The sequence below is a fragment of the Callorhinus ursinus genome, unplaced genomic scaffold (assembly GCF_003265705.2).
Source record: "Callorhinus ursinus isolate GAN/ISIS: 27379988/994484 unplaced genomic scaffold, GSC_fseal_2.0 scaffold115, whole genome shotgun sequence".
NCBI lineage: Eukaryota > Metazoa > Chordata > Mammalia > Carnivora > Otariidae > Callorhinus > Callorhinus ursinus.
The window spans coordinates 495,360-521,946 of record NW_027397177.1 but is presented as its reverse complement, the minus strand read 5'-3'; the positions used below and the strand labels follow the sequence as shown (position 1 = coordinate 521,946).

Here is a 26,587-nt window from a genome sequence, read left to right as displayed (position 1 = left end):
GTGGCACCTGTTCTGAGGATTGAAGCCAGATGAGCTGCAAAGGTCAAGGGAGCCAGAGAGGACATCTCAGGATCCCACAGGGTGCTCCAGAATGGCAGCAGAGGGCTTGGGATTGGTGACAGCCTCCCTCCAAATTCGCAGCCTCCATTGTGGACGGCTTTTTTTTTTTTTTCCTTAAGATTTTATTTATTTATTTGAGCGAGAGAGAATGAGAGATAGAGAGCACGAGAAGGAAGAGGGTCAGAGGGAGAAGCAGACTCCCCACTGAGCAGGGAGCCCGATGTGGGACTCGATCCCGGGACTCCAGGATCATGACCTGAGCCGAAGGCAGTCGCTCAACCAACTGAGCCACCCAGGCGCCCATGTGGAGGGCTTTGTTACCAACAGGGAGACCAAGGCATGGAGAGGTCAATTCACTAGTCTGAATTGTGAATTCACTGGCTGTTTGTCAAAGGGTGTTCTGCCCATCATCACAAACCCCTGTCCCCCTCCTAGGCCCCCAGAGCAGGGCCGAGTGATGCGAAGATTCATGCTGCCTCTGGGAGCACCAAGAAAGGGCACCGGGAGGTGTTCTGTGATCAGGGAGTCTACAAACATCTGCTGCACTGGAGGAAAACAAAGCCAAAAGATAGAAAGAATGTGGTTTTTCACTTCCTCTGAAATGAAATTGGCTCCTAGGAGCTTCCCAAACCCCAATCCCCAGGAATCTGGAGCCTAAATTTAGATTGTCCTTGGAAGGTCACTGGATCACCCTGGCGCAGGGTCAGTCGGCAGCTGCTCAAGATAAACTTGGCTTTTCTGCTGACTCAGGCCTTTCCCTCACACAATTAATGAGATCCTGCCACACTTCCCCTGGGAAAGCAGAACAATAGCTCTAGATGAGCAGGTGGCCTTGGCTGGCACGCTGGCCTGGGAGCCCCTTCTCCAGAGATCAGGGAGTCATGGCCCTGCCCAGCCCTAGACCCTTCTGACCTCAGCTGGCAGGCCCTTGCCCACTGTCTTGTCCCAGCCTCACGGAGCTCCATGTGCCCCCCAGTCACCATGCCCCTTCCCACCTCCGGACTCTTGCATGGAACCTCTCTCCTGAATCTTGGCTCAACTCTCACCTCCTCAGAGAGGGCTCTAACACTCTGCATCACCTTGCCATCTCCCTAACCCATGGCCATGGGCACACCTGAAAAGGCCCTACCTGAAAAGGCAATTAATGGTCTAGGGCAGGAGTTGGCTGGGCGTGTCCTCCACCCAGAGACAGTGCTCAGTGTGAAGCAAGAGGTCAGGAGACCACCATGAGTGGAAGGAAGGGCAGGCACATCCTCAAGCCCCTCCTAGGTCTGGGCTGGGCCTCTCTGCAGTGGCTCGGGCTCCACTGCAGGCCTGGGCCACAACCAACACAGTCATCTTGGGGTAGAAATCAGATTGTGATAGGTGGAGACTAAGGCCTTTCCATCAAGTCCCCAAAATACTGTGAAGCTGTCCCCAAAGAGATAGAGGCTTGCGGGGGCCACCCCGGGGTGCCAGCCTGGGGGTGACCCTGGGGTAGGCCCTTGGTGGTGGAGAGAGAGGGGCCGGTGGGCAGGCAAAGGGGGAGGACCTCGTGCTGGCTGCAGCTCCAAGCTGGCTAGAAGGGGTGGCATGGCCAGAGGTCAGCCGTGAATCACAGGAAGCCCCTCGCCGGGGACAGATGCGTGAAGATGGCCCCTGTGTGGAAGCTCCTTCCTGGGCAGTGATAGGGCAAACCAGGAAGTGGACGGACAGTTCCAACTTGGGCCTCTGAGAGCAAGGCTGGGGGACGGGGGCAGAAAGGCATCCAAGAGCAAGTGATCTCAGCAGCACAACTTAGATGAGCAGTCTCCACCTGAGGGACACACTGCAGGGAAAAGAGGCCATGGGTGAGAGCCAGACCAGCCCGAGGGCCCAGAGAAAGGCAAGTCTGGTTAGACCATGGAGTGTGTGCTGCTGGACTGGCCAGGCCCAAGGCAGGCAGGCAGGCAGGCAGGCAGACGGCACCCTGGGCAGCTCCCAGGAGTCAGCACTTTGTCCACAGGCAGTGCGAACCATGATGCAGGTTTCAGGCAGTGTGACTCAGGAGAGGGGCCTGCCAGAATGGCCTACCTGCCCTGAGGAGAACAGCCTCAGTGGGCAAGGATGGGGCCCAGCTGGCCTGAGGAGGTTACAGCAGTCGTCCTGGGAAGAGAGCAGTGTGGAGCGTGGTGGGAGACCTCGGGTAAGGTCCCCGGACTCGGGCCAGGAGGGAGCAGGACTGGGAGGGTTGGGTGGGTGGCACGGCTGAGCCCCCTGGAGTGGACAAGAGGAGGGGACGTCCAGGAAGGTGGAGGGAGAATGGCCAAGGCGTTTGCAGCAGGAGGGAAGCAGTGAGGTGATGGCTGGGAGGAGCCAGTGGTCCCCAGAGCCCCATCCTGCGCAGGGATCAAGGAGGCTGGAGGGTGAGGAAAGGGGTGAAACGTCCTCCCTCCCCTCACCTTCACACTCAGGGCCCAGCAAACTTGCCCTGGGTGCCTCCCCATGCTGGATGAACAGGGTGTTGGCCTTATCTCAGAGCCATAGGCAGAGGGAGAAGGAATCGGGTCCCAGGAGGGACAGATTTATCAAAACTCCTAGGCTGTGGTTGACCTCGATGTCAGGCCTTCTCTGTGGAGGGCCCTGTCTAGCAGAGCCAAGCACCTTGGACCAGAGAAAAGAACCAGGGTCCCAGCCACCTCAGTCCAAGACAGGGTACAGACTTTGCTGGAAACAAAAGGGCTGATGGGGAGTGGGGAGGGAGCTGCTAGAACAGGGCTGGTGCCCCAGGGGGTTGCGGACTGCAGGGTCTGGTGCCCCCACCTGAGTCTCAGGGGGGCCCAATGTCCATCCCAGCGGGCCTTTCGAGAAACGGCTGGGCCATTGTGCAGAAGAATGCCCGGAAATCCCGAGCCTCCCGCCTCCAGCGAGGATGGGGGCTCTTCCTTCTGGCCAGGAAACTCCAAGTTGGCTTCCGGAGGGTGGCCTGGGGCCTGGGGTGCCAGGGGTCCCACTGCCACTGGTGGGAGGGCAGAGCACAGCACCTCTGTGTCCCTTTGTGTTTCTCCTCTCTGAGGGCTGGAGTAGGCCCCCAAGCCTGGGGCCAAGGGCTGCTCTGAGAAGGTCAGCCTGTTTGTTGATTCACTGGAGAAGAACACTGGGGACTTCCCGAAGTGGTGTCGCCTGAGCTGGGCCTCAAAGGATGGGGGATGGGAAGCATCTCAGGAAGAAGAGCAGCAGTGCAGAGGTTGAGAGGTCTGGGAAGTCCCGGCGGCAGGGTGCAGAGTGAGGGTCTCCGGAGGTGGTGGTAAGGCTCCTGTTCCACCTGCTTCCTGTTGGGGCCTCAGGCCCCTGCGAGGCGGTGATCGGCTGGGCAGTGGCGCTGGTCAGGACCGCGGGCTGGAGATTTCAGCCTGACCCGCACAGCTGGCCTCTTGGCCTCTGGGAGACATAATGCCAGGACTCAGAGGGGAACCGCGCAGTAAGGGTGCGGGGAAGGGGTCGGGGATGGGATTGGACTCCAGGGCGAGATTGCTGTAGTAATAGGCCGAGCTGTGCTTGGCTAACCCAGGAAAAGGGGCCCAAGAGTCCCTCAGGCAAACCTCCGCGCGACGGTGATGGTGGGGGGGCTCCTGCAGACCTTGGCCAGGCAAGAGCGGAGCCGGCCTGGGTGGTAGAGACCTTCACTCTCATTCCGTGATGTAGCGGGGGAAGTTGGTGCAGTCATGCGGCTCCTGAAATGGAGAGGCTGGGACACAGTGAGGTGGCCCGGGGAGCGCCCGCCCAGCCACCCCAGGTCAGTCCGGAACGAGCTCTGGACAACAGCGGGTGAAGGGCTCGGGGGCGGCGGCCGGGCGGGGAGCGGTCCCGGCGCCCTCCGCTACTCCGCACCCCCCCCCCAGGCCAGCGGTTTCCCTAACTCCAGCTGCCGGGGGCGCCTGTGATTGGCTAAGGGCCGATGGCCGGCGCGCGGATTGGCTGGTCGGGGACCGGGGGCCGGGCCCGTGGGGCAGAGTCCGCCCCCGAACCTTCAAATAGGAAGCCCCCGACAGGCTCCAGCAGATCGGAGGCTGTGCTGCAGACGTGCCGGGACCGGGGACTGGAGGCGGTGAGCCGAGCGCCCGGGCGCAGAGGCACCAAGAGCTCGTTTAGGGCGCCAAGCAGCTCCATCGAGGCACCGCCGCGCCCAGCCCGGAGGCCCGGGGGCCGTCGGGCGCCGGTCTCGCCTCCAGCTATGGGGTCGGCGGCGCTGGAGATCCTCGGCCTGGTGCTGTGCCTGGTGGGCTGGGTGGGCCTGATCCTGGCCTGCGGGTTGCCCATGTGGCAGGTGACTGCCTTCCTGGACCACAACATCGTGACGGCGCAGACCACATGGAAGGGGCTGTGGATGTCGTGCGTGGTGCAGAGCACCGGGCACATGCAGTGCAAGGTGTACGACTCGGTGCTGGCGCTGAGCACCGAGGTGCAGGCGGCGCGGGCGCTCACCGTGGGCGCAGTGCTGTTGGCGCTGGTCGCGCTCTTCGTGACCCTGGCGGGCGCTCAGTGCACCACCTGCGTGGCCCCCGGCCCGGCCAAGGCGCGGGTGGCCCTCACGGGCGGCGTGCTCTACGCACTCTGCGGGCTGCTGGCGCTCGTGCCGCTCTGCTGGTTCGCCAACATCGTGGTCCGCGAGTTCTACGACCCGACGGTGCCCATGTCGCAGAAGTATGAGCTGGGCGCGGCGCTGTACATCGGCTGGGCGGCTTCCGCGCTGCTCATGTGCGGCGGCGGCCTCGTGTGCTGCGGCGCCTGGGTCTGCGCTGGCCGCCCCGACTTCAGCTTCCCAGTCAAGTACTCCGCGTCGCGGCGGCCCACGGCCACCGGCGACTATGACAAGAAGAACTACGTCTGAGGGCGCCGGACTCGGCGGGGCCCCTCGCGCTAGCCACTCCCACGAGCCGGACGACTGGCTAGGGGAGCCCCGCATGCACGGCGGAACGGCCGGCTCTGTGCCTGGACGTGGCGCACCGACTGACTTTTGAGACCCTGCTCGCGCCCGCAGCCCGTTCTCTCCAATAGCCACTAGCCGGGCCCTGGGCCGCGCCCTGCCCTGAGCAGGAGCCACGCACTTGGGAGGACTTGCTGGGTTTCTTTTTCTGTGCGCAGAGCTTGCTCCAATGTGGGCGGGGCGCGGGTCCCTTTGGCAGAGTGGACAATGGACTGAAACGGCCAATTCCCTCCTGGACCCTCAGGGTCTTGGATGCCGCCATCCTCCCCAGCGGCTCCAGCTGATTTCAGCGGGGCAGACGGAGAGCACAGGGGCCCCAAACTGGGCTGCCAGAGGGATGTATACAGCTGGCCTTTACCCCATCAGTGGGGCCTGAGCCCAGGGCGACTAAAAGACTTGGCCTGGACCTCCCTGCCTCACCCCAGCAGCTCCCCAGGAGATGCTTATGGGCACCAGATCCTGAGTGTGGACCTGGGGCCCTGCCCTCCTTTACAGCTTGTGGGGAGGGTAAGAATTTGCTTAGTAAATGTTTTGAATACCCTCCCACCTGTGTCCTGTGCTCTGTCCAGTCACCACTTGTGCCCAGCAGCCCCCTTCATTCATGCGCCCACCAACTGCTCCCTGAAAGGCTTTTTCTGAGACCTCCCAGGGCTCCCCCCGTGTTCCAGAAGATTCATGGCCTGATCCCTGGCCCTTCCTGCCACCCAGTCACCTTCCTGCTGGGTGGGAAGCACAGCTACAGTTTGCGGCAACCCAGGAAGGTGAGATCTGTAGTCAGAAGAGCCTGGGGAGAGGACAATACAGACCCCAGGAGAGGATGTGGGTTGGAAATCCACCCCCCATCACCCAGCCACTAGCCAGTGTGGAGTCTTTGGATGCAGAAAGTGTTGAGGGTGGGCTGCCAGGCTGCTGGCTTTGAGAAGAGGCTGGCTCCATGCACCACAGGTTGGGTGTTTTCCCCCTGCCCTCTCAGGGCTTGCCTGTTTGTGGATTGCACCAAATGGCCAGACATCTGTAAAACACTGACTAGGACCTTCCGGCTAAGAATGCAGCAGGAACAGGGGCAAATCCAGGATGTGTGCTGGGCTCCAGCGGAGCTAGCGGCGGGCCACAAGCATGTTGCTATGGGAAGGAGGCACTTGTGCAGGTTGCCTAGAGAGTGCCTGGGCAGGGTTCCAGCCCCTTGGTCCTGGCCCTTCTGCTAGTCTCAGCGCAGCTCTGTGCAGGGCCTGTGCTCATCTTGCTGGCCTGGCAGCCAGCCCAGACTTGTGCTGACCATTAGCACCTCTGTGCCACAGGCTGCTGGAAGCGCCCTGTGTCACCTTCCTCCCATGAGTGGGGCGCCCGGGAGCCAGTGCTGGCCTAGGCCAGGAACCTGGGTGTTAGGGGTCACAGGAGAGCAGGGCACACCAGAGCTATGTTACAGTCACTGAGAGTTCATTGCTTCCAGCCCCATTCTAGGCACTCTGAATTAATGCAGTTTTACTTTCTGCCAAAGGCCAGGACAAAAGAGATCTGTGGATGGAGGTGGGACCTGTAGGGAGGAGCTCCAAACCCAGCCAGCAGGGCTTGGCATCTGCCCCCAAACCTGGCCTTGGGGGCCCTGTCCAGAAATGCTTGGGCCAAATCCAGTAGCAAGGAGTCTCCCAGGCCTGGCCAGGCTCCCCACGGTGAGGAAGGGGAGGAGCCTGAGGACCTGGGCTCAGGACGGCTGCAATGAACACTACCCTGAATCCCAGGAGTTGCAGCAGAGCCAGGGGGTTGGACTTCAAGAGAGAATGAACTATCCCGTAGCCTGAGCTCCTCGCAATGGGATGAGCTGCAGCGAGACGGGGCCCATGGCACCGAGGTCCTCAGCAGCCCCCCATGGCAGCCCCCCTCGGGCCTGTGCAGCGGGGCTCATGAACGGCCCTCAAGTGCAAGAGTGTGTGATCTTGGGGCCTTGGTGGGGCTGCTGGAACAAAGGTGCTGGGGCCAGCCAGGCTGGTGTTTGGCCAGGAGCACAGACCCATGGCTGCATCCCACACGAACCCAGAGCTCTCCAGTTCCTTCAGGCTCCAGGAATCAGCAGGATTCCGAAGGGAAGCTGTACCGTCCCAATGATGCAAATGGTCAAGGTGGGCAGCTTAAGGGCCCTGGGGAGTCAGGCTGCTGCTGCCTGACTCATGCCAGGAAGGCCAGGGGCACACTCCATCAGCCAGAGGTCAGGCAAGAGGAGCTGACCTCCAATGCAGCCAACCCCACTGTGCCCACTACCCCTTCCCAAGGGCCACCCTGCAACCTGGCCCCACCCAACTGTCTCCTCAGTCCCAGGCCACTGTTTCTGGGCTTTTTACCAGCTTAAAGCCTACCCAAACCACTCTGCTTCCTCCTGCCCAAGGCCCCAGGTGCCACACCCAGGTGGCCGTGTCGCTCCAGCGTACCTTGCTTCCCTGGCATCCCTACTCCAGGCAGAGCAGCCAGATGGCCTCAACCACCTGTGTGAATAGCTCTGTGTTCCCCAAAGGGCAGGAATGGCATCCTCCTTGCCTCCAGATCCTCTCAACCCTCGCAGGGGCTCTGGGGACATCTGGGAGAGTGGAACCAGCTGACCGCACAGCTCCCCTAACTGAGAACTCCTGCTGTTCTGAAGACTTTGCAAGTTGCCAAGGTTCTGTCCAGTTTGAACCTTCTGTGACCAGGATGTGCTGAAGCCATCTCCGTCTGGGGCCCCTCAGCCACCTTGCCCTTGCTATCTGCCCAACTCTCCCAGTAGCCTGGGCGTGCCGTGTGCCTGTGGGGATGGGGAGGGTACTGGGACAGGAGACACAGTCAAGAGGGTGGGCTTGAGCTGCTGCCAGGGCCACGTGGACAGGAAGAAGTGGCGGGAGGGCAAAGCCAGGTACTGGATGGTATCACTGGGCAGTGATCGGTGCAGGAGCCACGCGGAGGGCCACGTGCTAAGGTGCCCGGCCTCCACCCACTGCTCTCCCGGGAGCCTGGAGGCCGCCCCCCATGCTTATTTACTGCTGGGCCTCAAGGTTGCCCAGGGCACAGGAAAAGGCTCCTCTGGACCCACAGAAACCTCAGGACGAAAACAAGTGTTGGTCTTATGAATACAGCCAAGACTGAGGCACCAAAACTAAAATGAACATTTTATTCCATTAAAAACCAACTGTCCCTGCATCTAAAACTATGTCCATAACTTACAGTCTAAATAAAACCCAGTTAATATAAATAAGGAGGAGGTCATGTCTGCAGAGATCAAACTCTAGAGAAGAAAGAAAAGAAAAAATAAGTAAATTTCAACAATTCTGATGCCTCTCTGAATTAACAAATAAACTGTCCAGGCCTTCCCTCTGACATGGTGAGCTTGCTTCTGAGGAGCCATCACCACTCACAGGGGAGAGGGGTGGTGACCATGGGTGGAGGGCCACCCCAGAACCACTGAGGTGCCCACCGGCCTCACTGCACCCCGTTGGCTGGGTCCAGGCTGTCATTTGCTTGAGAACCCCCAGGGCCTCATGGTCCTCCACCACCATATCACCTTGCAGACCCAGCCTCAGCCCCATGGGGCCCTCACGAGGCTTTTCCCCTTGCCTGGGGAGCATCTCCCCTACACTGCTCCTCCCCCTGGCCGGCTGGCCCACCCTGCACCCTGTCTTGGTGGCAGGACACACAGCGGTGCTGGTGTCATCACTGAGCAGGCTGCAGGGAAGGGCTAGGCCTCAAACACCAGCCCCCTGCCCGAAAGCCCCCGCCTGTAACCTTTGATTTGGGTCATAAACTTACACCCTGCCCCCATCCTAAGGCTCAGCACTCACTGTCCAAAGGGGTGTCAGCCCCGTTTCAGTTGAGGAAACAGCAACAGCCTGGTGAGATACCCAACACATCTTGCTGAAGACCCAAAGGGTCTGAGCCCAAAGCTTCACCCCAACACGAGCCCTATATGCCCTAGCCAACCCTGAAAGAGGGACTATGGGTCCCTGAGGTCCCCTATACCATTCTCAGCAGAGCCCACTGAGGCCCTGACAGGGGAAGGGCACCTGCCCCCCACACCTTCCAGCTCACTATGGATGGTAGGGGAGTGGGAGGACCCTGGGCTGGCATGAGGGGACCCTCTACATCAGAGCCTTGATAGGGCCCGTTTGCCTCAGCAGCGGCTCCAGCCCAGGGCTCAAGGAGATGCAGGGCTGGGCGTGGGCATCCACCGTGTGTGTCGGGGGGGCGGCCTGGGCTGAGAAACGAGCACTAGGTAGAGATCAGGCCCCCTGGCCCGTTTGCTGAGGGGCCCTTCAAGAAAGAGCTGGTATGTGTGGCACTGGGAAGAGCCCTGGCCGGGGAGCATCGCCATGGACCACCAGTGACAGCCTCACGCTCAGGCAAGGCCCACAGAGACGACATTTTCTAGTTATCAGCCGTGTGGCTGCCAATAGCTTTGTTTTCTCCTAAGTCATGCATGTAAGAGCCTGGGTAGAAGCCTCTGTGGGCTCTAGCCCAGGGCCTGATCTAAGGCTGCAAAGGGTGGCAAGGCTCCAGGTGTCCGCCCCCCTCACAAGGGTCGCCTCCTTTCCTGGCAGTGCCAGGAGGCCTGCATGTCACTCACGATGCCCAGCCCACAGTGCGGTCAGGACAGGGTAAATGCTAGCCCTTGCTGAAGGGGTCCCAGGAGTTAATGAAATTAGCTCCTTCAAAAATGCCCCATTGTGGCACTGCCACCAGCCCAGGGACAGACACCCTTGGGAAAAATGTGTTGGCCCCAAAACTCCTCAGGAGTCCTGCTTGGGTCTGAAATGCAAGCAGAAGCCTTGGCTTGAGGAGGGAAAAAGCAGGGAGCGAGGGGCCCTCTTTACGCTTCAACAGGGCCAACTTTGCGGCACCGCCACCCCCTGCCCCCCCTGGAACTCTCCAGCACCCCACCCCTCCCCCACGTCTCACCCTTAGGACAGGAGGGAAACAAGCGCATCCAGAAACTTGCTCCGATCCTCTGCTTTCAGTTCAATTACTGCGGTAATGAAAGGAAAACACCCCGTGAGGTGGAGGAGTGGGGCTGAGAGTGAAGCGCAGGAGGAGACACAAGTCAGGGTGTATTAACTCCCTCTTCCCAGTCACCCAAGATGGGAACCACCCTCCGGCACATTCCAAAGGTACTCAGCCCCTTGGTGGCCTGGAATATTCTGCACTCAGAGGCTCTTTCTCTGTCCTCCGTATTTAGTCCGCAGAAACTGCTGGCTGCCATGCTAGTGAGGCTGGCTGGGGTTACAGTCCGTGGGGAGGACCCTCCAGGCCGCTAGAGGACCAGCAGTGACAGCCAGTGGAGAGGACACAGGGATGTGATGGTTTAGAACAGACCCAGGCAAAGACAGGCCTTCCCTCCCTGGTGGACATAGAGCCCTGCCCCATCGTGAGTTGCCTGAGGCCCTGAGGTCAGGCAGGAGTCTAGCCTGAAGTTTTGCTCTGGCCAGTCTCTCTGTAGAAGAGAAACACGACATGAACTGCCCCATTCCCAGGGGCCCTCAACAAACAGGGCAAAACCAGGCCAGCCTGGTCGTCGGAGCCATCTGTGCCACAGGCCATGGATCCAGGAACCCCAGGCCCAGCCTACCCAGGTGGGGGCTGGCCTGCCCTCTGTTGTACAACCCCCCCTCCCCCAGCTCTCCACCCACATGGGAAGCCAAGCACCTTCCAGCCCTTAAATCCTCCCTGTGAGAAGCCGGGACATCCTGCAGCCTGGCCAGCACCAACCTCTCCCACATCTTGGGCACGAAGTAGGAATGGGGGTGTTGCTGCTGGGGGTGAACCCACCCAACACAGAGCTGTAGCCCGAGTGGGCCTGGCATGAAGGAGCAGATCTAGATGCCGAGGCAGCTGGGGTGAACACTGGGTCTCTGATGCCAGGACTCACTGTAACAAATCAGCTGATGTGACATAAGAAACTGTCCTTTCTGACAGATGGGGGTTATGGGCTGAGGTCTATTCTCCCCAAATTCATGTGTGGAAGGCCTAACCCCCAGCACCTCAGACAGCATGTGCTATATTTGGAGATGGGGCTTTTGAAGATGTTTAGGTTAAACAAGATCACATGGGTGGGCCCTAATCCAATCTGACTGGGGTCCTCATAAGAAGAGAAGATTAGGACACAGACCCGGAGAGCGACCATGTGAGAACACAGCCATCTATAAGCTAAGAAGAAACCAACCCTGTGTACACCTTAATCTTGGACTTCAGCCTCCAGACTGTGAGAAATAAGATTCCTGTTGTTTAAACCCCCTAGCCTATGGTATGTTGTTAGGGCAGCCCAAAGCACACCAATACAAAGCCGTGAGGGGTCACTATGTCTGTTTTACTTAAAAGTCTATCAGCTAGAATAAAAAGCAAATGTGGCCCAATGTGAGCCATGTTCCATGCTGGCCTCTGGAGAAGCTGTGGGGTGTCGTGGGGAGCACTGGCCAGCCTGCAAAGCCACCACCTGGACTGGGCTCTTCCATTCCCTGGACTCATGCAACATCAGGCCAGGGCCAGTGCCCAAGGCCGTCACACAGGACCACGTGGCAGCCTCAGGCGGGCCCCTTCACGACAACACAGACAGGAGCTGCTGGCCTGCAGTGGCGGCCAGCACAGCCTTGGAGGCTGTGTCTGGGGGTTGCCGCAGGCCCTATTTCCACGCCCACAGGAGGGGCAGGTGACCCCTGGGTGAGGCTGGCCCAGGAGGCTTTAGTGGCCAGTCCTCCAGACTCCTTGGTGAAGTGGTCTCAAGGGCTAGACTGAGAAACGAGCAAGAAACGAGTAAGGCCAAAGCCAGGCCTATGGCTCTATGGACAACATCTGTTCCCACTCTGCCCTGGGAGCCCATCAGGGCCCAGACAGGAGGCGCAGGGCCCCACGCATCCTAGAGCTCCCTGAGCCGCCTGAAGCAGCCAGGCCCTGGGAATGGCTCCAGGAAAGTGAGAGGGGTGCTGACAAGGTATTTCTGGTGATGCCAGCTTCCCTGGTTCGAGGCCAGTGCTGACCTTGAAAGGGCCCCAGTGCCGCAGACTCTTACCTGAGAGGTCGAAATGGTTGTGTAGTGTTCGGGAGTTGGTGCCCTCTGCGGCCTTCTCAAACGCCCGCCCAAAAAAGCTGTAGACACATAAGAGGTGTGTTGGGGGCCTGCCCACTGTAATGGACCTTCCTAAATCCCTGGGACAGACACTGGAGTTGGCCCAGACTCCTCCCTCGCCACCCATTCTGCCTGTAGGCACTCCTGTTGGTACCCCTGCCTGGGCCCCAGTCTTTTGAGGTCTCACCCCCACTCCTGGACAGTCACCATCTCTCACTGCTGCTCTTGTCTGCATCCAGTTGAGCGCTTCTTAGCCCTCAGGGCACAAGCATCCCCAGGCACCTCCCACGGTGCACCCTGACCGCAGCCTCCCTCGTGCCTGGCACCACATTGGCAGCTGGGACAGGAGAGGCAGAGGCTCAGTGGGAAGCGTGCTGGGATGGGGGTTTCAGATGAGACTGAGTCACACACAGCAGGGTGGGGAATGGGAGGAGCCTGCAGGGCCGGGGTACAGCCCAGCTGGGGCTGCTGAGGGCACAGGTGTGGGGCAGGGAGCCAGCCAGAAGCACACACCCACCCCCGGGGCTGTGCAGGTAGTAAGGGCTGGCAGTGGACAGAGAGCATCATGGGGAAGGGACTCTTGGGCTGGGAGAACAGGCAGAGGAGGGGCATGTGCTTCAAGCCCCCACAGTAACTCTCACACGAGACTGTGCACACCAGTCAGAGCTAACCACTCACTAGCACAGCCACGTGCAGCAACAAATTGACGGCTGGAGTGAGGACGCAGGTGGCCGTGCTGGCCCCTGTGGGGAGTGCTTGCTGGCTGCCTGGAGAACCCAGCCCAGGAGCCCCTGGCCAGCTCCACCCCATGTGACTATGAATCCAAGACCCACGGCATAGCTTTGGAAAGCAGCCCAGCAACATGGAAGCACTTATCTTAAAAAAGTCCATTGTCTCTCCCAACTTGCTACTAAATGGCCTTTGCAGACACAGAAGGAGGTCAAAGCTCACTAGAGCAGGGCTAGGATTGATCCAGATCCAAGACCAGTGTCTTCCACAGCAGAGGCCAATAAGAGCTAACTGGGAAAACTGAGAGGCACAGGACACAGAGTGGTCCTTGGCCCCCAAGCCACGGCACCAGGCAGCTGGGTGGGGTGTCTTGCTGCCAGCTGTCAGTATCTCACCAAGGTCACCTCTTGGGATGTTGCTGGGGAGCACTGGGCCTGGGGCACTGACTTTGCCAGGGAGGCAAAGACCCCCAAGGATGGTGACATTAGCCCCTGGGATTAGTCAGGGGGCTCTCTGGCCAGGCAGAGCACAAAGGGAGCCACAGGGAGAACCAGGGAGCCCCTCAAGGTCCACACCAGGTGTGGATGGGAGTGGGTAGGAGAAAACCTGACCTTGGTACAGGAAGAGGGCGAGAACCCAGGCCAACAGATGCAGGGGAAACATTGGGAAGACAGTGAGAGAATCTTCTCAAAAGTACAAGTTGAGCCTATGCATTCACAAACGCACTGGTACATTGTCTATAAACAAAAAGTTGGAAACAGCCTGAACGTCCAATAGGAGATGACAGGTAAAGCATCATCCATCCACTTAACGGGCTTCCTACTGTTAGAAGTCACTTTCGTAAAAATGTGCACAAAGGCCTGATGCTTGGTGAGAAAACAAAGCAGAACTACACCACCGATGGAAGTCCAAAATGTTTCCTAGATGCTAAATAAAGAAAAAGCCAAGGGAGGACAGGCAGCCACAACCCCATGGTCTGAGTGACTAAGCAGTTGTGTTAGCTTCTGCCGCGGCTGGAGCTGGACCCTCTACCCGCCGCCCAAACCATGGGGGTGCAAGTGAGCTCAGCTTTGGGCGCGGTAGCAATCTCTGGCAGGCAGTCAATCTGGGGGTGCACAACCCTGCACACACCACTGAACAGTTTCTCGTATGTCAGCTCGTAACTGAACTTGTAAATGTGTTTGGCAAATGCCTAAGTTTGGGATTCCGTGAGCAATGAATTTGACTCACAGGGGTGGGGGTGGGGATGGGAGACACTGCCCAGCTCTCCTCAAAGGTTAGTGTGAGGCCCAAACAAGATGGGGAATGATCTTTCATGAGGGTTTTGAAGGCATCGCAGAGCTGGTCTGGAGGAACTTTGCAGGGGAAACCTAATTTCTGGGGTGGGTGACCTGAAACCTCTCAGATTTTCAGTATAAGCTGCTCTTCAGAAGAGGGTTTAGGCCCAGGGAGGGCTGGGATTCTTGCCCAAGGCCACATAGAGTCAGGGCACCTAATCACACCTCACTGTAGGTATGTAGCCTATCCTAGGTGGGTCTGAACGTTGGTCTTCCTGGAGGAGCCAGACACCCTTGCCCGGGAGGCCTTGAACAAACTAGAAGCATTCAAAAGTCCAGTCAAGGGGTAAGGTAGAAGCTCAATGGCTAACCTGTAGCCCACATATCTAAACCCTCAAAGTCCTGATGCATGGTGGAAGAGGCTGTCCTCAGTGTGGCATTGAGGGCAAAGATCACCCAACTCAGCAGAGCCCACAGGCCAATGACAACCCTGGCGCTCCCAACTCCCAGGAGATGCAAAACCCGGCTCACTTCTTTCTGTCCGAGCTGTCAGTCTCTGGGGGGATGCCCATCACAGTCACGGTGCCCTGCTCCACACTCAGGGGTGCAGCCATCACCAAGGGCAACAGCTTGCAGCGCCGGTTCTTTGTCTGCAGAGGCAAAGTGCACCCTTAGTCATGGCCCCACGCAGCATGGCACACCACTCAGCACCGAGGAGCCCTAACAGGGCCAGCCACCCACCCCCCAAAAGCCTCCCGGGTCTTGTTCTCACCAGAGATGCTCAAGTCCCCATGCAGCTGCCCCCCAGGCTATGACACCGTTCCCAGCCTCCTTCTGTGCCAATGTCCCTTGGCTGTTCCCTCCTTCACCTTCTTTAGGTCCTGACTCAGTTGTCACCTCCTCCAGGAAGCCTTCCCCAACCAACCCTCTCTCTCATCCTACTTCAGCTCGTCTATGGTGTGTGCCACCATCTGACACTGCACATAATCTTTCCTCATTTGTCCCCTTTGCCAGCATGCATACTCCCTCAACATGGAGACTCAGGTGCTTCCTTCACTGCTGTACCCATTGCACCCACACCCTACAACAAAGGTGACCAACTATCCTGGTTTGTCCAGGACTGAAGGGCATCCCAGGACATGAACCAGGGTAGTTGGTCATCCTATAACATCAGAGCCTGGCTAGTGGTGGTTGCTTAAGAAATGTCTGAGGGGCGCCTGGGTGGCTCATTTGGTTAAGCATCTGCCTTCAGCTCAGGTCCTGATCCTGGGATCAGCCCCGTGTCAGGTTCCCTGATGAGTGGGAAATCTGCTTCTCCCTCTGCCCCTCCACCCCACTTGTGCTCTCTCTCTCTTGCTTTCAAATAAATAAATAAATAATATCTTAAAAAAAAAGTCTGATAAATGATGGGTCCTCTGGAAAAAATTCACCCATTTTGCAGATGAGGACACTGAGGCTCAGAGATCAAATAATTGACCTCATATCACACAACTGGGAAAGGAGGAGGCTGAGATTTGAACAGAGCCTAGAAGACTCGCGAGCTCATGTTTTGTCCCTAGTCCATCTTTTGTCATTATTTGACTGTCTTCACATAATCCTCAGATAATCATTTTATAGGTCAATTCAGCAATATGAGATGTCAACCTCCTATTAAACATTTTGTTTAAAGTAGCCCCCAGTGTAAACTCTCATCCAGGAAGCAGAGTAGGACTCTGATTGTTGAAATGTGCAGGATCATCCCTTCTGTGATCATACCCAGTGGGGAGTCTGATGTTAGCTGGGTTGGGGCAGAGGGGTGTCCCAGGCCAAGGCAAAGAATGGTGTTAGACTGTACCGAAGACAGAACCACACATGGAAAAGGGAAAGCCAGACCAGAAAACAAACTTTTGCTGGGAAGCAAGTCTGTGCTATCACCAACTTCATCTTTCCTTGATCTGCCACAGCTGAACCTAGCCCTAGCCCCACATACTCCATGAGGTCCCTTTGTACTTGTCCAAGTGACCAGGAGGACCAACTGATGAAATCAGAGCTTACAGGAACTGAGATCCTAAGGGTCAGCTAAGGAAAACACAGCTCAGAAAAACTGAGTTTTTCCCAGACCCCACAGCTGGTACATAGCCACCAGTACCCCAAGGCCAGCTTCTAATGCCCAGTCCAAGCTCTGCTCTGAGGCTCTACCTTCTGGCAACCATCCACCCAGCTCCTCACCGAAAACACGAAGGACTTGAGCAGGTGTCTGCTGAGCAGGCTCAGGGATGCTGGTTTGGAAAATAGCACAATGTCTGGAGTACCCTGCAGGGGGAGGACATAGAGATAGTCAGAGGGGGCTGTTGGCAGGCGTGGCCTGGTACCCACCTGTCCATGGGAAGCCTGACCTCCATGAGGGAGCAGTAGAGGAAGGGCCCCTGGGAGATGACAAGGTTGGTGCAGAGGCAGCTGGCAATGGTCTGCTGTGTGGCTCGCAGCTGCTTCTTGGCCAGTTCCAGGCCATGGTAGAGCTTGTCCAGGTTACTCCTGTAACGGGGCAGACACACAATTTTGGCACAGAGTCACAAACAGAACACTTGGTTCCTGGGGTGTGTGTGGGGATGAGTTTCATTCTTTTCCTCCTGCCTTCCCTATCATATGCAAGGAAGGATTAGGGGTGCCTGGTGGCTCAGTCGGGTAAGCGTCTGACTCTTGGTTCTGGTAGTGAGATTGAGCCCCACATTGGGCTCCATGTTGGGTGTGAAGCCTGTTTAAGATTTTCTCTCCTTGGGGCACCTGGTGGCTCAGTTGGTTAAGCATCTGCCTTCAGCTCAGGTCATGATCCCAGGGTCCTGGGATCGAGCTCCCCTCATTGGGCTCCTTGCTCTGCGGGGAGCCCGCTTCTCCCTCTCCTCCCCGCTTGTACTCTCTCACTGTCTCTCCTTCTCTCTCAAATAAGTAAATAAAATCTTTAAAAAAAAAAAAAATGATTTTCTCTCCTTCTCCCTCTGCCCCCCCCCCCCCCCCCACTCATGCTCTCTGTCACTCTATCAGTCAATAAAGAAAAAAAAAAAAAGAAAGAAAGAAAGAAAGAAAGAAAGAAAGAAAGAAAGAAAGAAAGAAAGAAAGAAAGAAAGAAAGAAAATGATTAAAACATGTATAAACCCACAGTGACCAGTATAAAAGATGGGGAGGGGTACTTGGCATCAGAAGACAGGAAACTGAAAGCCAACAGAGGCAAGACACTGCCCAGGAGGTTCTGGAAAGTACCCAGAGGACTCTGACAGAGGAGGGGCCAGGGAAAGGCCCAAACGGAGGACCAGGGACCCCCCCCCCATTGATGGATAGATTTTTATCCTCCCCAAGAAAGGAGGGTTCTCCTCTAAATACATTAAAATGAACTCTGCGGAGAAGTGTATCCAGAAGTTAAGAGTCCCAAAGTGTCATATCAGCTCCCCACCCACCAAGATGAAGCAATGCCTTGTAGCCAGCAGGCTATGCCCCAACACCCAGGGCCTCACCAGGCTTCCACAGCCCCCCTTTTGAAAGTGAGGACCACCAGACATTTGAGAAATGCCTGTGCCCTGAAAATATGACCCTAGATGAAACAGAGATGATTTAGAGAACAAAAGAAAACTTAAAATGAACTCTAATTAGTATCTTCAAAGAGACTGGGCAACTAAGAAATTCATAAACCACTAACAGGATGCCATGAAAAAGGAACAATCAGAAACTGAAGTATTTGTGGAAAGTAAAGTGACTGCAAAAAAATTACAAATTCACTCAAAGACTAGAGAATAAAGTCAAGAAGCTTCCTTCGCATTGATAACAAGACAGACATGGAAAACATAAGGCACAAATCAGAGACATAGCATTGTTCCAGGAAGCCAGGAAAGAAAGATAAAAAACACTGATGTAAAAAAAAAACAAAAAACAACACTGATGTATGTGTGGGAGAAGTAATTAAAGAAATAGTACAAAAGCATTCCTAAGCTGAAAAATCTGGGGCTTTGGCTAGAAAGGGCTTGCCTGAGAAGCCAGTACAATCCATGAAGCAAGATCCACCCTAGACACATCACGATGAAATCACAGAACACTGAAAAGAAAAGAAAAAATCCTGCAAGCTTCTTTAGGTGTGATGGGAGTACATTTACAAAGAAACAAGAACCAAGATGGCTCAGATCTCAATTAGCAATACTTGCTGCTAGAAGACAGGGGAGCAACAGAATCCACATTCAACAGGAAATTACCTTCAGCATTGAACTGTAAATAAGCTATACCAGGAACCAGATGAGGGCAGAATGAAGATATTGTTGTACATGCAAGAACGAAGAATGTTGATTTCACATGCGCTCTTTCTTTAAAAGTTACTTGGGAATTGTGCTCTAACAAAATGAAAGAGTGAAACAACCAAAGATAAGGATCCTAAGAAACACTGGTTCTAATCCAGGGCACAGTCAAGGGTCATCAGTGGTGGCAGCAAACAACAGGCCTAGAGAGCTGCAGGTCCAGGCTAGTGTCAGAAGACAGAACCCCAGGCTTTCCCGGACAAAAGGGCCTCAGGGAATACCTCCTGGAAGGAGAGCTGGACAAAAACTGGATATGATAAAGAAGGCAATTAAGATCTCCAGGAAAAGCAAAGAGCAGTACCAGAAAGTAAGGTAATCACTGCACATGAGTGACTCTTATATTTTATTAGCACAATGAAGTAAACCTATTGATTTTCATCTTCTAGAATCTATCTATAGCCAAGGATGAGATGACTTGCATTCTATTCTCTAACCCAAGATACACCCTGAAAATGTAAAAGCAGAAATTTTGCAAAGTGAAAGGTATGGGGAAAGAGAAAAGTAAGAATGCTAATATCTTTTTCTTGCAAAGTAGGGAGACAAGAGACAATGGTGATAGAACAAGGTGTAAGTATGTTACAGTTATAAAGGAGCCGCAAATAGTGGCATAACTGTACCCACATAACTGTACCCACAGGAGGGGGAAGGAGCACAAAAGAGGAATAAATGTCCTGTCATAGCAAGAAGTCAGTAGACAATGTCTAAAACTGCTCCATCAACTCTGGGATGAGGGCAACAACAGTTGAATCTATAGTTATGGCATTTCCTCAAATTTCTAGATAAACATACATAGAGCAACCACATTGCAAACCAAAAATCTAGGATTATAACAAAACAAGAGAATAAAGGAACATTACAGACCCCAAAATAAATATAAGTGGGGGAACAGACCACCAAATAGCCACAAGACTGGTGTATCGTTGGAGTCAGTGTGGGAGGGAGCTGAGAAGCAGCAAGATCTAAGAATGATGAAAAACTCTAGGCAACTGGGAAACAGCAGCCTAAAGTGAGAGTTTTGCCTTGTCCAAGAGTAGGTGAAGTAAAGTGCAAGGGGCCATGGTAAAGATGAGGGGGCCAGAGCAGTCTAGCTCCAGAGTCCCACATGACCAGCCAGAGCTCCTTTCCACAGTGAGGAAAAAGTGCTGAGAATGGAATAAAAATTGAGTAAGATAGAGACAATATAAAAAGGAAAAAAGAAGGTACAGATAAAAATGCACTGGGATAATAATGGAGGTTCTAGCAGCTAGACTGGAAAGGAAGAAGTAAAACCATTTCTATTTGCAGATAACATAATCATGTATACATGAAATCCCAAGGAATACACTAAAACACTATTAGAGCTATTAAACAAATTCAGTAATGTTGCAGGATAAAGATCAATATACAAAGATCAACTGTATTTCTATGCATTAGCAATGAGCAGGCAAAAATAAAACTAAGAAAGCAAGTCCATTTACAAGAGCATCAAAAAGAATAAAATATTTAAGAATAAATTTAACACAGAAGTATAAGAAGAGTTCATTCTCTAAAAACTATAAAACATTGTTGAGAGAAATTAAAGAGGATCTGAGTTAATGGGAAAATATCCCATGTTCATGGACTGGAAGATTTAATATTGTTAAGACAGCAATACTCCCCAAATTGATCTATAGGTTCAATGCAATCTGACTTCTTTGCAGAAATTGACAAGCTGATCCTAAAATGCATATGGAAATTCAAGGAACACAGAATAATTAAAACTTGCTATAAAGCGACAGTAATCAAAACAGTGTGGTATTGCCACAAGTGTACATATACCAATTGATGGAACATAGTTGAGAGTCTGGAAAAAAATTCCCACAATTTTGATCTTCAACATGGGTGCCAAAATGATTCCGTCGGGGAAAGAAGTCTTTTCAACAAATGGTGTTAGAACAAGTTGGATGTCCACATGCAAAAGAATTAAGTTGAACCTGTTCCTTGCACCAGACACAAAAATTTACTTCAAATGAATCATATCTAATGTAAAGGCCCAAACTATAAAACTCTTAAATGGCTTCTTAGATATGACATCAAAGCCATAAGAAACGAAAGAATAAAGATAACTTGGACATGATCGAGATTAAAAATGGGCTTCCATAAAAAAAATGAAATCTTGCCATTTGCAATGACGTGGATGGAACTAAGAGTATTATGCTATAGCCAAACTATGGAAAGAGCCCAGATGTCCATCAACAGATGAATGGATAAAGAAGATGTGGTATGTATACACAATGGAATATTACTTAGACATCAAAAAATGAAATCTTGCCATTTGCAATGATGTGGATGGAACTAGAGGGTATTATGCTAAGCGAAATAAGTCGATCAGAGAAAGGCAATTATCACATGATCTCACTGATATGAGGAATTTGAGAAACAAGACAGAGGATCATAGGGGAAGGGAGGGAAAAATGAAACAAGATGAAACCAGAGAGGGAGACAAACCATAAGAGACTCTTAATCTCAGGAAACAAACTGAGGGTTGCTGGAGTGGTGGGGGGTGGGGAGGGATGGGGTGGCTGGGTGATGGACACTGGGGAGGGTCTGTGCTACGGTGAGCGCTGTGAATTATGTAAGACTGAAGAATCACAGACCTGTGCCCCTGAAACAAATAATATATAGTATGTTAGTAAAAAACAAAAACAAAAACTTGGGCTTCAAAGAATAGCATCAAGAAAATTGAAAAGATAACCCACAGGATGGGAGGAACTATTTGCAAATCATATGTTTGATAAGGGATTTGCATTTAGAATATATGAAGCAATTCTTTTAATTCAATAATAAAAAGACAATTCAACTTAAAAATGGACAAAGGGCTTGAATAGACAATTCTCCAAACGAGACCTACAAATGGCCAATAAGCACATGAAAAGCTATCTAATATCATTAAGCCATGAGGGAAATGCAGGTGAAAACCACGAGCTCCCACTTCACACCACTTCATACCACTTCACACCAGGATGGCTGTCAATGAAAAAGACCAACAATAACAAGCGTTGTCGAGGATGTAGAGAAATTCAAACTCTCATACACTGTTGATGGGAATGTAAGATGATGCAGTCACTTTGGAAAACAGTCTCACTGTTATTCAAAAGGTTAAACAGACTCATCATATGACCCAGCAATTCCACTCCTAAGCATATACCCAAGAGCAATGAAAACTATGTCCACACAATGCATCTATGTGTATTTATGGCAGCATTATTCATAACAGTCAAAAGGTAGAAACTACCAAATATCTGTTAACTGATCATTGGATGAATAAAATATGGTATGTCCAGACAAGAGAATCTTATTAGCAATAAAAAGGAAAGAAATTCCTTCATGTTGCATCATGGATCAACCTTGAGAACATTTCCCTTTCCCTCAAGGGAAAGGAGCCTCAAATTTATGACTATAAAGGACCACATATTGTCTGATTCTATTTATATGAAATGTCCAAAATAGCAAATCTATGAAGACAGAAAGTCGATTGGTGGTTGTCTGGGGCTGGGAGAGATGGGGGATTTGGGAGGCGATGGCTAAGGGGAATAGGGTTTCTTTCTGAGGCAATGAAAATGTTCTAAAATTAGGTAGTGGTGATATTTCACAACCTTGTAAACATACTAAAAGCCACTGTACACTTTAAATGGGCGAATTATATAGTTTATGAATTATAGCTCAGTAAAGCTACTTAAAAAAAGTATGCTAGGGAACAGGGCCAGGAACCCCCCGAGAGCAGACCCCTGCATTTTTTAACACCTCACAAAAGCAACAGAGTGGCAATTCTCCGAAGTTAGAAAAGCTGTCTGAATCATGCCTCCCCTGAAAAAGTCAGGGAAGTGAAATTCACGTACAAAAAAGGAGCAATGGATGAGGACCAAGGTCAAATCCTCTCAAAGTTACTATCAGAAAAAAGGGACTAAGGAGCAGAATAGCATCTCTATCGACAACAAAAGTACTCTAGAAAGATATGTCCCCAAAAGGTCAACATTGTATTGTTCTATTTCAAAGCAAGCTAAGAGACATTAAAAAAAAGTAATAATAAAAGAAGACATCTCAGGGAATGAGGTAAGAAAAAATTAGAAATAAAAGGAAAATAATTGATAAATGAAGATTAAATTAGAAAAAACACAAGGATGAATAAACATTACAAACAATGCCTGAAGAGGGAAAAGGAGGTGAAAAAAAAATTTTTTAATCAAAAAGAAAGGAGATTAAAAGGATTCAAGATGAAATGACACACACTGAAGATAGATAGGAAATGTGTCACATGTACCCCTAGTTCTGGTGGACTGTGACTCAGTTTCTGCAGGACACAGTCACCACCACACCCTGGGGTCCCTGTGACCTGCCTCCCTGAAGACTGTTAGGTTGAGGGCCAGACGTGGCTTGTGGGGGGTGGGGGAACAGCAGCCCACGGCCACACCCAGTACCTGGAGAGACTATCCAGAGCCTGGATGAAGTTATCGGTCCCTGAGCCGTCCTTCTCGGGACTCTCCATCAGCGACATGGTGGCAAAGACCACATCGCTGGCCAGGAACTTATGCTTGAATCCAAAGTGAATGCTGAAAGTCTGCACGCGCATGTCCTTCATCCTGCAGTGGGAGGAAGCAACACGGCCGTCATCCCTGCTCTCAAGTTGTGGGGGTACTCTCACTGCCAGGCCAGGCGATGTACTACTGTCCCTCCCTGGCCCCTGCTAATGCTCACAGCAAGACCATGCCGGTCCCAGAATGCAGGGGGTCAGAAGACCTGACATCCCAGCCCTGTAACCCAGGGCACCGAGTACCTTATCCAAAGCTGTTCCACTGGTTGGGGGGCAGAGCAGGGATATGTGTGTGGCCCCCTCCCACGTCCCAGGATGCTAGGAGCAGGCACAGAACCCTCTAGGCAGAGCTTGCCTGAACTTGGCCCCAGTAGGCCCTTCCCAAGGCCATCTCCTGTGTTCAGTGAAGGACAGACCAGGTCAAACTAGAGGTCTGCACCTCAGCCCCAGGATTTAAGGACTTGGACTTCTCCAGCCCTGGACCTACTTTTAACACAAAGAGAACTCAAAACTTCGGGAAAGGCTAGACAGGTCACACTCATTTGTGCATTCTTGTTTTTGCATTATTTTAGCAGTGTGGCTGAAGCTGAAGCCTGAACGAAGCTTAATCCAGAAAAACATGTTTACCCAAATTTATTTGCAGACTCTTCGATCATCTCCCGCAAATTCTCCTTCAAGGAGATGTCCATGGACTGGAACTTCTGCTTCACCTGTTTCAAGGGGAGGCTGGAAAGATGGCAAGCACTGGTTACATAGGCAACCTGGCTTCAGATGGGAGATCACTAAACACCAGCAGGACGAAAAGCACCCTGACGGGACCCAGCACATGCAAACACGGGATGATATTTGGATGATATTCTGGGGTCTCCAGGTGAGGCACTTCTGGTAGAAACAGGTAGCCGCTGGATATTGGTCACAAGGAAGGGGAGGGACCCTTCCCTTGGGGGCCGAGGGGCAGAGGCCTCTGGGCCAAGGTGGTCACTCACCCCACGTCGGCGAGGAACTCCTGGAGCCGCTTCTGCCCATGCACAGACCAGAGCTTGAACCGGGCCGCGGTGTAGCACGTGTTACACAGGCTGTCATGGAGGGACCAGTGCTGATAGAGCGCCAGGCGGAGGCTGCAGCCAGTCAAGGAGGCTGTGGCTGGGTGGCACCCCACAGCTCACAGTGTGTGGCCCCACCCGTCCCGGGACAGCCTGCCTGCACAGCCACTTATCACATGGGTAACCTGGCGTTCTTTGACTTTCTTAGCTTAATTTGACCCATAGAGAGAGCTTGTAAGGGGGTGCGTGCACACCATTATCCCTCTTGGACTGACAGGGAAACTGAGGCGGAGGGGTTCTGAGTCTATGTACTGTGGCAACAGAGAAGAGTCCTCATGGCCTCCAGGCTATCATCCCATCTGCTCCCTGCATGCTACAACTAGCTCGGCCCTCCCCCACACCCTTCCCTCTGCCGGGACCCCCTGAGCAAAGCCCATCCTCACCCCAAACATGCTGTTTACTGCTCGTGGGGCTACAAACGTGACTGTGTGTGAGGACAGTCCTGTCCCCCGCATGCCTCTCGTCTCCTACTCCAAGGGTCTCAGCAGGAGGCCCAGCTGGCTCCACCTGCATCTGATGCCCTGTGCTACCCCTCCTAATGGCTAGGCCCTGATCCCCAGACGTCACTAAGTCAGGTCCTGGTGGGTCCCCCTTCCTGTGAGCTCGGCTGCCTCACATCTGGCACCTCTTCCTAGACGTGTCATGGCCACCTCCTACTTGGCCTGTCTAAACCCATGTTTATTGGTCCCCATCCATCGCAGCAGGCACAGGGCAGCATCATTCCTGCCATCACTTCTTACCACTGAAGCAGCCAGGCCCCAGCCACGCCCTGCGCCTATAGCTCCCACAGTCTGTCTCCCCAACAACCAGCAGCCCAAGGACCTTTTAAGCACAAAGAACTGAACTCCCCAACCCCCTCAACCTCCCACTGCCCTAGGCTCTCTGACCCTCAGACCTCACCCATTTTTCCAGCCACTTCTTCAAGCTCACCTCAGGGCCTTTGCACAGCCACAGCCTTGGCCCAGGCTGTCCTCCCTCCCATGGAGTATGGCTAAGTCTCAGCCTGAGACGTGGCCTCCCAGAGGTCTTTCCTCAGCACTGCCACCCAACAAGCCCCTGGTTATTCTATCAATGCCTTACCTTCTTCTCATGAAACATTTAGGCTCTGTGATCATCTGCTGGCTTACTTCTTCCTGATTGGCTTGGCAAGAGTCTGCACTCATTGCTAAACCACCTGCCCTGCATATGTACCTGCCCACACGCACCGGGCCCACAATGAGCCCTAAATAAATAGATGATGCTCCCGAGCCCAGCACTGGCATTTAGGAGCCAAAGCCCCACAGAAAAGCCAGGACAGAGGCTGCTCCCCAGGCCCCAGTACTCTGCCCAGCCTGGAGGACACACCAGGGCCCCTCTCTTGTGGCAGCCCCAGCAGCGATTGTCCCCCTCACACACCACCCACAGGGGGACGTGGGCTGGGCCCACAGACCCGTGACACAGCAAACGGGTGCACTGCTGAGCAAAACCGAGGGCTGGGCTGTTGCCTGTGGCCGGAAGGCCTGAGCTGCAAGGATACTCATACTCGAAGGAGATCCGCGTACAGTCCACAGAGAGGGCGTTCTCCTCGTCCTCGTTCCGGTGGTTGTGCCGGGACACGTGGCGCTGCAGGATGCCCACGTCGGTCACGTACTTCATCCTGGAAAGAAAGCCCCGCCAGCCGCCTGGGTGGACGCCTTCCTCTTTCACAGCTGGCCACGTGGCTTCCCTCCTTCCCTCGGGGGGTGGGCCCCCCCCCCGCCCAGGCTTAGGGGCTGGCCCACCACATGGGCTGTTCCTGCCACGACTGACGGAGCTCCACCACCACTGTGGAGAAGCCAACTGTGGCTCCGGCACCAGGGCCTGGCGGCCGGGGGTGTGAGGCGAGAGCTGGGAGGGGTGGGCTCTGGCTGTGTCCCTGTCCCCTTTCCACTCTCCTCTGGGCGGCAGATGTCCTGACCAGACTTTTTTGAGGCCTCCTGAGGGCAGGCACTGTGGAGGCCACGGCCCTGTCTACCAGCCACGGTCAAGTGGACAGATCACATAGTGTCAGTAATCCCACCAGAGGGTGTGGATCCTGCACAGGAAGTGCTCCGGAGCACAGCAGGGGAGGGCAGAACCCCAGTCCAGGTCCACCTGCAGGTGGCCACTGAGCAGGACAGTGACAGTGGAGCCTCGCCTGAGGGGCTGCCACAGGTCAGGGATGGTGCCCGTCACTGCACACACCCCATGCCATCCTTAACACAGAAGGGGGAGCAAGGCCCAGCAAGGTGTCCAGGCCTGTGAGACTCAGAACCCTCCTGGGTCCCTGGGCTATACCGCAGGACTCAGGTGGGCAGAGTGGGATGGGAGAGGCAGGAAATGGGGGCACAGGGGCTTCTGCAAATTGCACAAGGAGTCCAGTATGCACAGAAGCTGTGCCAGGTGACAGGCTAGGGTGCCCTTGGACAGGGTTAGGGTATGGATCCCTGTTGATTCCCTTGGAGTTCCCACCTGATGGCCACCAGACTGAGGATGAGAGGGGATGCCGATACCCCATGCCTCCGCGGTGTCT

General features: G+C 54.0%; 2 protein-coding genes across 3 annotated transcripts in view; one reads left to right on the top strand and one right to left on the bottom strand.

Annotated features, from left to right (window-relative positions):
* The first annotated feature begins 3,223 nt into the window (after positions 1 to 3,223).
* Positions 3,224 to 5,548, top strand: CLDN5 (claudin 5). Its single transcript, XM_025857991.2, has one exon. The coding sequence runs from the start codon at positions 3,977 to 3,979 to the stop codon at positions 4,907 to 4,909; it is 933 nt and encodes a 310-aa protein (XP_025713776.1). The 5' UTR covers positions 3,224 to 3,976; the 3' UTR covers positions 4,910 to 5,548.
* Positions 5,549 to 8,127: 2,579 nt separating this feature from the next.
* Positions 8,128 to 26,587, bottom strand: part of CDC45 (cell division cycle 45) — a 34,632-nt gene continuing 16,172 nt past the window's right edge. Inside the window, exons 10-19 of one of the 2 annotated variants that reach the window (XM_025857986.2) lie at positions 25,574 to 25,693; positions 23,941 to 24,072; positions 23,582 to 23,680; positions 22,842 to 23,003; positions 16,465 to 16,603; positions 16,298 to 16,381; positions 14,621 to 14,739; positions 12,027 to 12,103; positions 9,923 to 10,034; positions 8,128 to 8,255 (exon numbers count right to left, since the gene is read on the bottom strand). In XM_025857986.2, the coding sequence (XP_025713771.1) occupies positions 9,925 to 10,034; positions 12,027 to 12,103; positions 14,621 to 14,739; positions 16,298 to 16,381; positions 16,465 to 16,603; positions 22,842 to 23,003; positions 23,582 to 23,680; positions 23,941 to 24,072; positions 25,574 to 25,693 (1,042 nt within the window). In that variant the 3' untranslated portion in view covers positions 8,128 to 8,255; positions 9,923 to 9,924. The remainder of the gene's footprint in view (positions 8,256 to 9,922; positions 10,035 to 12,026; positions 12,104 to 14,620; positions 14,740 to 16,297; positions 16,382 to 16,464; positions 16,604 to 22,841; positions 23,004 to 23,581; positions 23,681 to 23,940; positions 24,073 to 25,573; positions 25,694 to 26,587) is intronic. The other variant, XM_025857987.2, reaches the window with a different exon arrangement.

Coding starts and splice junctions, on each gene's coding strand:
- CLDN5 (XM_025857991.2), top strand. CDS start 3,977: ATGGCCGGCGCGCGGATTGGCTGGTCGGGGACCGGGGGCCGGGCCCGT.